This window comes from Lytechinus pictus, chromosome 5 (assembly GCF_037042905.1).
Source record: "Lytechinus pictus isolate F3 Inbred chromosome 5, Lp3.0, whole genome shotgun sequence".
NCBI lineage: Eukaryota > Metazoa > Echinodermata > Echinoidea > Temnopleuroida > Toxopneustidae > Lytechinus > Lytechinus pictus.
In genome coordinates this window covers 14,377,230-14,389,828 of record NC_087249.1, presented here as the reverse complement: position 1 = coordinate 14,389,828, position 12,599 = coordinate 14,377,230, and the positions used below count along the sequence as shown (strand labels likewise).

General features: G+C 35.5%; 1 protein-coding gene across 1 annotated transcript in view; it reads right to left on the bottom strand.

Annotated features, from left to right (window-relative positions):
* Positions 1–12,599, bottom strand: part of LOC129261777 (ras-specific guanine nucleotide-releasing factor 2-like) — a 56,842-nt gene that overhangs the window by 40,101 nt on the left and 4,142 nt on the right. The window contains exons 4-7 of the mRNA XM_064099341.1: positions 12,089–12,184; positions 11,659–11,912; positions 8,005–8,084; positions 642–835 (exon numbers count right to left, since the gene is read on the bottom strand). Coding sequence (XP_063955411.1) covers positions 642–835; positions 8,005–8,084; positions 11,659–11,912; positions 12,089–12,184 — 624 coding nt within the window. The remainder of the gene's footprint in view (positions 1–641; positions 836–8,004; positions 8,085–11,658; positions 11,913–12,088; positions 12,185–12,599) is intronic.

Here is a 12,599-nt window from a genome sequence, read left to right as displayed (position 1 = left end):
CAACTGACATTATCTCATATGATTATTGAAAAAGCCATATGGTATGGATGCACACCCGATTCAGGTTGCTTACTCTTTCAGTCATGTTCTGCATCATTCATTCAGTAGTATAAAACAATAATTTATTGTTTTATACTACTATAATTTATTGTTTTATACTACTATAATTTATTTCTTTTAACAAATACCTTTGTAAACCTTGCATATGGGGGCCTAATGAAAGGAAATTGGGTTTATTCAAGTGCGCATTGAGTTATAAGTGTATACAGGAAAATGTTTTCATGTCATTTTTTGCATTGATATGCATTTTTGTGCAATTAATTTTTTTCCTCTTTTGCAATTTTTTTTGGGCCCACACATAATGTATTGACTTTCTCCACTCCCTGGGGAGCATTAATTCCAACAAGAGTTTGAAGGTTCAATTGTTAGGCATACTACATTCAGGCTTCGCATCCAACACAAGGGTGGAGAGTGGCAAAGTGAGGATTGATCAACGCCTTGCCAATTACGCTAGCAGCTGTTGGATTCAAGCACACAACCCTCTGATTTCAAGGCAAGAGTCAGAACTGCTAAACGCCGCTTCCAAGAGTTGAACGTCAACAGCACTTCCTTGTCCACGACTAAAAAAAATGGCAGCTTACCTGATGCATTGGGTAAGTGAGGAATGTTTCTAGGGATCTTGCTTCACAGACTGGTTTCGTCTCGTATTGTTTGAGTAGCTGATTAAACGCTGGATTCTGCTTGCATTCAGCCAACACCTGTAGACTATAGTGGTGGTTTCTCACATATTCATTGTAGATACTCAACATCGGAAGCAGCATGTCAAATAAATCACCTGATCAAAAAAGAACAATTTCACAATAAAAGATAATAATAACAATAAAACTAATCATATTTGCTTATTTATAACACTCAAGTTTCTAAGTGCTCTACAATAATTCAGGATTATTACCCCGGGTAAAGAAGAGCAGCAGCGTATCATCTTGCAAAGAAATGAGCAAGGGGTCATGAAATAACATACATGTACATGTAAACATCACTTTACAAACTGGTAGAAATTATTTTGTGCTTATTTTTCACAAAACAGTTATATGCACAGCTCAGTGATATCCAAAGGAGAGTCGGTGATGTCCGTCACTCACTATTTCTTTTGTTTTCTATTGTTTCAAATGTACAATATATATATCAAGTTTAACAGAATTGAAAATAAGGACAAACTTGACTTAACCATAAACTGTTAAAATAATGGTAATTCCACACCTTCAGGGGGGAATAAAATTTTGTTTCACATGACAATGAGGAGAAAATTATTATTTTCATATTTCATGTAATAAAATACAAAAGAAATATATCAATCTGTTCATTTGCATACTGACCGGGTTGTGCATATAACTGTTCTGTGAAATTGGGTGAAAATTTAAAATGTCATGACTTTCCTATTTTACATCTGATTTTGATGAAATTTTCATTCTTACATATTGATTGATTTTTCTCTTCTTATTCAAATCAACTTTTTGTTGGAGTGGACTTGTCCTTTGAGGATAGTACAGGATTAGCGATAGTACAGGGTTAAGAAAACATAAGTGTAAGGAGCCCATGAACTGTCTGGTAAGGCTATCACGGGGCAAGAGACTGTTAGGCAAACATAATAGGCATTCTCTATCCAGGGTTCAATTCAGCTGAGCTATGAGAGAGATGTGCTATGCCCTCCTGATGAACCCCTGACAGAGTCTGAGTGCGTCCAAGGGGCCATCTTTCACAAAGGTTTAGGTGTGAATTCAAGCCATCCTTACGCACCACAATGCACACGTGAAAGTCAACTTTCAACATGTAATGTTATTGATCAATTCATGGGAGCGCACATCTTCCGAGTGTAATTTGACTATGTGGTGATGGATTATAATCATACATTCTGAATTCAACTTAGGGTTTAAGTGCAATTTTCAGTCAAAACTTGAATGTTTGTGAAACCAACCCTGATCTTATGGTGCAATGTGATGAGTGATCATTAGCAGCACAGACCATCAAACAACGATTCCAATAATGTTCTGCTGATTTTATGCCCGGCTTAATTGTAAGAATTTGCAAACACTGGATTAAAAGTCACGTAACAAATTAAAGCATTGTTAGCTGTCAAACATAATAATGAATAATGATAAAAAACTTAGTATTTTTTGAACAAATAGTTTGTATTAAAATCAACTGATTTCACAATTGACTTATTCCAGGGGCCAGCATTTCAACTAGCTGCACTTCTTTTGCTGGTTAACTCTATTGATCTCTTATATCAAATAATAATCAATCCTATGTGTAGAACATTCAATTCTACTAACAGAACTGTATGGAGCAATAATAATTTGCATTTAAGTTACTTTTTACATATATTACCAATATAGATTTGTATGCTGATTGATCTGTATTGTTTTTATAACTGATAAGTATCTTAAACATTGACTGCGCATCTTCCATATACTAAACAAAGGAATAAAATGCTTCGCCTCTCAGGAAAAATAATAATTGCCAAACCAACCTGGGATAAATGATTCCCATTATACTTTCTCAAAGCTTGATGTATTTGTATAGTATATACAAAGAGAGGTCTGAGTTTTGTAGCACTTACTCTATTGCCATTATAATTAACTGAGGAAAAAAGGTCACCTTTAAGTCTTTATGCACCCCTATAAATACATTGGCACTACCTTTGGCATTGGCAATACCTTGGCAGTGGCATACAGATGGGGGCTTGGGGCCGCTTCTCCCCCCCCAAAAAAAAAAATAATAATAATAATAAAAAAAATCATGACCAAGAAAAAAAGGAAGGAGAAGGGCGAAATATGAATATCATGTCAAAATCTATCGCAAACTTGGATTTGGTATAAATATATATGTACAAATTTTTGCTCGATACGCCATGTCTCACCCCCTCAAAATTTAGGATTCATTATGCCACTGGCCCCTGGTACATAGTATACCAATATTATCATGATTTAGTAATTTGTATGTATCATTGTACAAGAGGACAAAATATATTAATTTTATATGAATATTAAAAAGTTTCCCATCTTCAACTGTTAAATGGAGATAAAAAATATGAATTTCTAATTAACATTTCTCAGCCATTTTAGGTATGACCTTAGCATGCACACGGTTGCCATAGCTTGGTTGCCATGGCTGAGAGATGCTCAAATTGATTACCTATAAAATCAATAGTTTCATTTAAGAAACAATGAGAAGACTTGCTTTTAGCATAGGAGTCAGCTATTAGGTTTATTATGGCAGAGTTGTGTGGATGTTCATTATAATATAAGCACCTCATTTAAAAAGAAATATGCATTTCTTAATAGACATGTTCCTGCATGTGTATAGATGAGTGTAGACATTTGTTAATGCCAATTGGTCGACACCCACTTTGTATACTTTCCATTTGGTCTCAACACACGAATTCTATTCCAAGTTTGTCTAAATTACCATGCTGGAAAGAACAGTGTCACACAGTGTGATCACAGTGTGTTCACATAGTGGACTATGAGAAAATATTATTTACACTGTTAAGATGCTCAAATTCAACAGTGTGAAGATATTTTCATACTGTGGACACCTTGACAATGCGACTGTTCAGTGTGTTCACAGTGTGGACTAGTTCAGTGTGGAAAAAACAGGGCCACACAGAGTGTGCTCAGCATGTTCAGTGTGGACTATGTAAAAATATTATTCAAACGGTTAAAATGCTCAAAGTTAACAGTGTGAAGATATTTTCACACTGGACACCTCAACAGTGTGACTGTTCACAGCGTGTTCACATGTTCGACTATGTGAATATAATTATGATTAATTCACACTGGGGCAATTCCATAAAATAATCAACCTTTTTGTACGTCCGACCCCCATTTTTCTCAAGTTTTACTTCACTTCATAAACTGACCAAGTCATGGTCATTTGACAGCATTACAGTCTTTCAAAAGAACCAGAAATCAGAGACCGAAAATTTCATGAAGATCCCACATATAGGTGGTCGGATGTACATATTTTATGGAATTGCCCACTGTTGAAATGCTCAAATTTAATAGTGTGGAGGTGATTTCACACTGTGAACACACTGTGGGACAATCATTTCCAGTATAACCAGTTGGTCCAACTGCCATTGAGCCCATTTACAGTTTGTCTAATTTTCATTTGATTTTGATTTGACTTATTATTTCAGTCTACAAAAACATACATCTTGAGCAAATGAGAATATAATGACAATAAAACTGCTTCACAAAGAAATATAGAATGACATGAAATATGAGGACCCATTAAAAAGCATAGTTGTAAACATAGGTTCCCAGGAAAAATAATTAATGATTGAAAACTCCTAACACAATGAAGATAGATGAAGAAGAATAAACACATTATGTAGAGGTCTACATGATAGTCACTAGAGTAAAGCATTTACCTACATAATGTTATTGCAAAAGAACTATTTTTTCATTCCACATTTAAAGGTATACAAAGAGCCTGTATCCATTTCATATAAAATGCACACGGGGGAGGGGGGGCTTGTTTCACAAAGATTAAAGTATGACTTAGAGTTGCACTTAAGTGCCTAGTTGCATGCATTATAATAGGCAAGACCGCATTGGTCAGATCATGCTAAGAGGATGCGCACTACTGTGTATTGATCAATAAGATTGCTCGTTGTATTTCAGATACGCGTCAGCATTTAAGTGCGATTCTAAGTCATACTTAAGGTATGACTTTGAAGGTTTAAGTATGACTTAGAATCGCACTTAAATGCTGTGGTGTATCTGAAATACAACGAGCAATCTTATTGATCAATACGCAGTAGTGCGCGTCCTCTTAGCATGATCTGACCAATGCGGTCATGCCTATTATAATGCATGCAACTAGGAACTTAAGTGCAACTCTAAGTCATACTTTAATCATTTAAGTCATACTTAAACCTTGGTGAAACACCCCCTGGTCTATCACCACTTCAGTTCAGCTACATGGTTAGATGAACTGCTTATAAATTCATTTCTACCATGATTTATATTATGTACCTAGAACAGGGGGGGGGGCCTTCATCCTATAAACTTTGCTTTTTAGTCAGTCTCCTTCCTTTTTTAAATTTCATTTCAAGCTGTTATTTCATTGTACAAAGTAATCAAAATTTTATATGATACATATGTAAATTAAACTATCATTGCACATATAAAAAGATTGAAAGAGGAAAATATATGAATTGAGTTGAATGAAAACAATTTCAATTTGGCAAAAGAAAAAAAATAGACAAAATGGCAATTAGACTAAACTGGACATTAGACTAAATGAGAATTGGACTATGGTATTGTATTGTAATCAAGTTTACTGTAAATCAAACAGCAATTAGAACAAATTGATATTACACCGAATGGGTTTAGCCTACATCACATTGGACTATCTGAGTAATAGACCAACTACTTGTAGACAAAGTGAATACAACAATTATGACTCCATGTAGACTACTGTTTTTACATCAAGAGTAGATATGAACATATGGCTGTCCAACTCAAAACACAGAATAAGTAAACCAAAATAAAATCTGTGCCTTAATTGTGTTTTAAAGGTCAAGTCCACCCCAGGAAAACGCTGGCTTGAATAAATAGAGAAAAATCAAACTAGCATAGTGCTGAAAATTTCATCGAATTCGGATGTAAAATAAGAAAGTTATGTATTTTAAATTTTTGCTTATTTTTCACAAAACAGTGATATGCACAACTCAGTGACATGCAAATGAGTCAGTCAATGATGTCCATCACTCATTATACAACACATGGATAAATCCTTGACAGCTGATTGGATGAAAGCGTGTCACATGACATTCAGAGGAATCAGCTATAGCACGCTAAGATATGCTAGCCGTGCTATAGTCGACTATTGCACGCTCGTGCTATAGTCGACTATAGCACGCTGAAGTAAATGAGCCAGCACTGCAAGATCTCTGGGCACACTGAACCCATGGACATGCCCCGTACACGTTAAGTTAATTAGCGGTATACGCGCATAATCACGTTTTCGTATCTCTGACCGATTTACGTAGCACTGCGCATACACGTTGCTAAGCTGAACACAATGCGCGTACGTACGTTGCTAAGCTAATTATTCCCAGGGTACGATGCGTACCTTTTGGATTTCCTTCTGGATTTTATTAAATTTGTTCCCAAAATATTCATAATTTATACAAAACCAATTCAAGAAATATGAGTTACCACATTGACGGCAAGATCCTAAACTACAAAATCATGGACGAAAATGTAAAGTAGGTCAAGGGATTTCGCCGGTATCCCGATCTCAAAATTCTATTCCGATCGGCGAATGCGCGCTGTGCTGGAAAACCGTTCTGAAAAAGTGTGACCTAACTTTGCGGACCAAAGTTTTTTCGTGGAGATTTAAACAAAAACTCAATCTCAAAAAGTGACATATTTATATCAGATTGACGGCAAAATGCTATAGAATCGGTTAGTACCACATTTAACTCACATTTTTGATGATTTCTGCTTGCAAAAATGGTGATATCGTAATGCTTGTTGAGAATATCAGATTTCTTCAAAACGGGCGCTAACGGTGACAAATTTGCCGATCTTTTGTCAATATTTTCATGAATACTGAACTCATCCTAAAGAAACTTACACCAAATGGTAATTTTAGGTTGCTTTTCATGTTGATGATGTCAGATTTTAAGGATATTGGCTAGTTTTTTAGATAATGACCGTCCGCGAAATATGGACACGCGCGAAATTTGGACTCACTGCCATACTTGATTCTCCTGGGATTACTGGAGTAAATCTACTCGACGATCAAAAGACAACATTGTAAGCAAAATAAGACCTAACGCGCGTTAATCATAGACTAGACCTATAGATCTAGCGTATCTAGATCTAGTCTAAACTGTAAGCTATCGGTGTTGTATAAAACAAATATTCAATGTTGTATTCGTGCGACGTTCCGAATATTACATTCGTTGCAAGTTGAAACAGTCTATTCAACTTCGCTTCGCGTCGTTGAATAGACTGTTTCAACTTGCACACTCATGCAATATTCGGAACGATCGCACTCATCAACATTGAATATTTGTATACTATTTCTTTTGTTTTTTATTGTTTGAATTATACAATATTTCATTTTTTTTAGATTTGACAATAAGGACCAACTTGACTGAACCATATAGTATTAAACAATGCTAATTCCACATGTTCAGGGAGGAATTAATTATTGTATCACTTGACAATGAGGAGAAAATTAGAATATTTCATATTTCATATAATAAAATACAAAAGAAATAGTGAGTGGATGACGTCATAGTCTCCTCATTTGCATACCAGCCAGGATGTGCATATAACTGTTTTGTGAAATTAAGCGAAACTTAAAAATAAAATAACTTTTTTTTTTTACATCAGATTTTGATGAAATTTTCAGTGTTATATGCTTGTTGGATTTTTCTCTTTTTTATTCAAATCAACTATTTGTTGGGGTGGACTTGTCCTTTAAATACAGTTGGAATAAAGTCTGAAATTTTAGAATGATACATAGCAAGTAAAATGTGATGAACTATAAAACCTTTCTAACTACTTGATTAAATATAGGCAATTTTAGGGAGACAATTATAGGAAATGATAATATATATGGGGCCCGTGGCAACAAAGCTCAACAGCCAATCAGAATCAAGTAACCACTGAATGGCAAAGTTACTATAGTAGTAACTTTTATGCCACTGGTAACATAAATATCAAAGTGTAGAGATTTGATGTATCAGGTCGTTTGACCCTCAAATCATCCTTAACTGTTTGGGAAGCATAAACAGAATAGTTGTCTTCACCATTACAGAATTAGGAAAGAGCACAATAAACATAAGCAAAGAATATGCATAAAAAATGAAATCAAATCAAATTTTGACATGTTTGGCTAGACCATGGTAAAAGTTAAACCTGATCGACTGTCAATCCTTGATATCAATATAAAATGAATATTTCATTATCCACTTACCAAGGACCAGCTTGGGCCAGTGTTCCATCCTAGCGCTTAGTCCTTTGTAGAAAATTTGATGTAAGAAGAATATAGTCTCACTGTAATCAAAAGAAAATATATGAAATTTCATATACTGTATTTCTTAGGACGCTTTAAGTCGTTGCATCACATTTCTCAAGAATATTGGTTCACACACATTTTGTTTAGATTGATATATATGAATACCTTATTGCAGATCAGAAATAGAACTTACATTTTCTCAATTTAGTCCTGAGTGAAAAGTGATTTTGACCTTCAAATATGTTTATGGTAATGTTTATTAGAATAAATATTCTAAACACAAACAATCCCTCCTGGAAAGACCAGTCTCACACAGTGTGATCATAGTGTGTTCACATAGTGGACTGTGTGAAAATATTATTCACACTGTTAAAGTGCTCAAATTTTAAGTGTAAAAGGAATTTCACACTGTGGCTACCTCTGCGGTGTGGATGTTCACAGTATTTTGGCATGATAGACTATGTGAATATACGAATCACACTGTTGAAATGCTCAAATTCAACAGTGTAAAGGTGATTAATATTGTGTTCCACACTGTGGGACACTTTGTTCTTTCCAGTAGTAAAATCAATTTATCTGGTGAAAATGTCAACAATATAAATTTGGACTGGCAATATGATGGCTATAAAAAGATAGCCAAGAGGACATCAGCTCAGCCATGACATATCTTTATCTATTTTTTATCACAATCAACCTCAGGTTTAGAATGCAATTTATCAAATTATGCATTTCATTCTGAAGTTTCCTGTAGCTTAAAGTATTATATGTCTTCATATGAAATGAATTCTTTGCTCATTATCATTACATGGATTGTGCATTTATTTTGTTGGAAATGAGAAAAGTCAAGACTAAAACTGAAATATCTTTACAGGCTGGTAGCGCAAGATCAAATATTTGAAATATTGTGATTATTCAAATTTACTTATCCCATAATATTTTGAATTTACTTCCTAAGCATGAAATCTGGTAAATGCCATGATATCATTTATCTGATGAAAAGAGAAAGACTTAACAAGAAAAGGATGGGGCAAAGTGATACAACGACATTCCAAATAAGATTTTTCAAATAGGAAACAAAAATGAAAGAGAGATAAGAGAGAGAATGGAAGAGGGTAAGAGGAGCGAGCAGGAAAGGGGAAAAAATCCCCAAAGCTGCTACCTTATGGGCACTCCATCAAGTATAATTTCAAAGGGGTAACCGTTTACTACGCTCAGCAGACGGTTGCGAGCCGATTTTACCCTCTTGATGGGAGATTTATGCATGCCCCATAAATTTTAATATTTGCTAGCATGCCCCAGGTACCAGGCAGGCTTATTCTGTTTCGATGTTGCTCCTACGCACATGATTTATGCATGAGAGGAAATATTCACCGGTATTACACTATATAGATACAGGTTATATGCAGTAATAGCTAACTTCTCTCTTCTCTCTTTTTTTCCCCCCTTTTTCCGGCAATTCCTTCATTCTCTTCACCTATATTAAGTTGGAATATTCATATACAACTCTCATAGGATCAGCTTGCAGGAAGTGCCCTTTTTCGGATTGGAATGGATACTCTCTTTCTCCTATTCTCCCCCATTCTACTCTCTCTATCCATCACCTCTCTCCCACACACACACACACATCCACAAGCACACTCACACTATCCAGTTCCTTGCTTTTCCCATCTCTCTATTCTCTTTCTTGCTCTCTTGCTCCTCTTGTTGTTTGCACACACTCTCTCTCTCTCTCTCTCTCTCTCTCTCTCAAACACACACACACACTCTATTTTTTACTATCATTTCTACCCCTCCAACACTTTTTATTCTTTCTCTCCAATCCCTCTCTCTCCCTATTCTCTTCCTTTTCACTTTATCTTTTTCTTCTCTCTCATTTGTTCTTGCCTGTCTATCTCTCTTTCCATCTCTCCCTCTCACTCTCTCAAATGAAAAAAAAACCCTCATAAATCTGTGTTTCACATGTTTTACATCTAAATCTGAAGGAAACAAATGAACCTACCCACACCTTGGAATAGATACTTGGTGACCACGAGGACAAATCAACATATCCCACAGGGTCTGTTTTGCTATCCTTGACTCTCACCACGGAAGCATCAGGTTTTTAATAGTTTTGCAATGCCTTTCATATCAAAATCACAAGCAGAAAATATCAACCTTTAGGTAGCAAACATCTTGTTTATTCAAGATTTGCCTATAGTAATCTTTCTTGACGAATACCAGTTGTGATTGTTCCAATAAAGAACAAGCATTTAAATTGTGGAGCACCTGAGCTGGTGTTCACTTCCATACTTATACAAGAATTTTAAAGCATTTTACTCAGTATTCTTTTTAATTAAAATACTTATTCATCTTTGCTATTCCATTGTCTTTTTTGGCTAAGTATTTTCCTTAAATCTAAGTCAGCCCCCTACTTGGCTAAATCTGGCTTGCATGTAGTTTAAAAAACAATATGCGCAGTCAACCATGTTGCGCACAGATGGATAATGACCTTACAATTAATGGCTTTAAGTATATTAATTTACTTAGTAAATCAATACTTTTAACTCTTTGTGTGTTGGGCCATGAACCCCTCTGTGCTGAATTATATCCAGGGAGGCCTACAATGGCTTGTTTGTTTGAGTGTGAAATGCAAAGTTCGCATGGCATCGAGTGTGCATTGGTGCAAAGTACGCGTGGAAAGGAATAATTGAATACCAACTCAGGTGCTCATTGCATAAAAGCTACTATAATGACATCCAATGGCAACTTCTTAATTAGCCCATATGGGAAAAGAATTAGGGCTGTTATCGTTAAGAAAATTCTGTCGATAGCTTGCTAAAAATATCTTACCGATATCGATAACTATCAACAAAAGAACATAATCAATGCGCATTTTTAATGCATTATAGCGATGACACAATACTCATGTTGGTTATAATTTTTATCTGCCACTGTACCAAGAACGCTTTAAAATCCGTGTTCATCTGATGTAAACGATTACATAACATCTTTTAACAAACATCTCAGACTCCTCACCTTTCACGTTAATAGCATTATTGTAGGGTTGGATGAAGTTTTATTGATAATTTTTGGGCTTTTTGGACATCGTTCTGAGCAGTCAACATCTTTCGCCTATCCACCATTTTGATATCGTGCTGTACATCTTCGAACACACGACCGTTTGCTGCCTTCTACTCTGGTATTTCGCTAAAATTGAACTTGCGCTTGTAAATGTTTTCGATATACGATCGTTGGAGTTGGTGCAGTCACGATGTTTGGATTGTCATGATTAAGCGAAGTGAGATCACGTTTTTTGGCTTGTAAATATTCGTATTTTGTAGTGATTTCTGTTGCTGTTCTGTGAATTTTGAGGAAAAAATATGCTTTAAGTGATTTTTCATTTGAAAAGCCACTTTCAAAAGGCCATTTCTGTGAATTCTGTAAAATCGCGGAAAATCGCTGTCATGTCCCTCATAATAGCGGGTATTATCGGCAACGAGAGAAAGGTTATCGATACCGCTAAGTGGCAAAAAACAAGCAATTATCGACAAGACAAGCAATAAAGAGGTTATCGATAACAGCCCTGATAAGAATATCTGAAAAGTAGATATCACACTGATTCTCACTCTTTACCTGTTGAGGAATATTGAGTTGACATCTTCATGTGAAATAAGTGGTTTCTTTGCGCTGGCAGCCATCTTGAGAGGACGCAGAAAGCAGGAGACAAGAGTGGAAAGCTGCTCAACGTACTCGCGTTCACACTCCACCATCCCAAATACTATACTGTTACGCTTTCGCATACTCTCTGCATGTGGCGATCTGATGTAGTCCTGCACAATGGCTTTCCAACGTCGTCGACACAGCCAGCCACGTATGAAGCTTTGGACCTATCCAGAAAAGGAAAAATCATCATTACCATCAACATCATCTTCATCATCATCACCACCATCATCTTCATCATCATCATCATCATCATCATCATCATCAAGACCATCATCATCAAGATCATCATCACCATTATCATCATCTTCATTATCTTAAGAGAAAGACTTGGCAGACTTACTCTCTTAATCTTTTTAATATCCTCCGGTTCATCATCTTCTGGAGTTCCTTTGATTGAACCAGACATTTTCCTTTCTCTCCTCTGCAGCAGGTTCAACTGACATATCAACAAATACATGAATGTAATGGTTTAATTCATTGCCATAATCCGTGTGATAAGGCATTTACATAATAAAAAAATAAAATGATAATACACCATCAGCTATATTACTTACTTGCTGGATTTATGGTGTGTATGGTGAAATTAAAAATCTTTTTGAAAAAACCTTTGACCTTCATACTTTCAAAATAAGTATGGCATGGTCGCGGTGTACTTTCTTTTTAAGAATGAATATGTACCATCTTGAACACTTGATAAAGTCTTAATATCACAACAAAAATAATTTGTCTGTTAAAAATTTTACAGCCCATACTCTGAACTCGGTTTTAATCCCAATAATGCTGCTTCAAAGTCATGGTTTACTATGCATAGCCAATTGTGACAGATATATCTAACATTAAAAATTCAATTT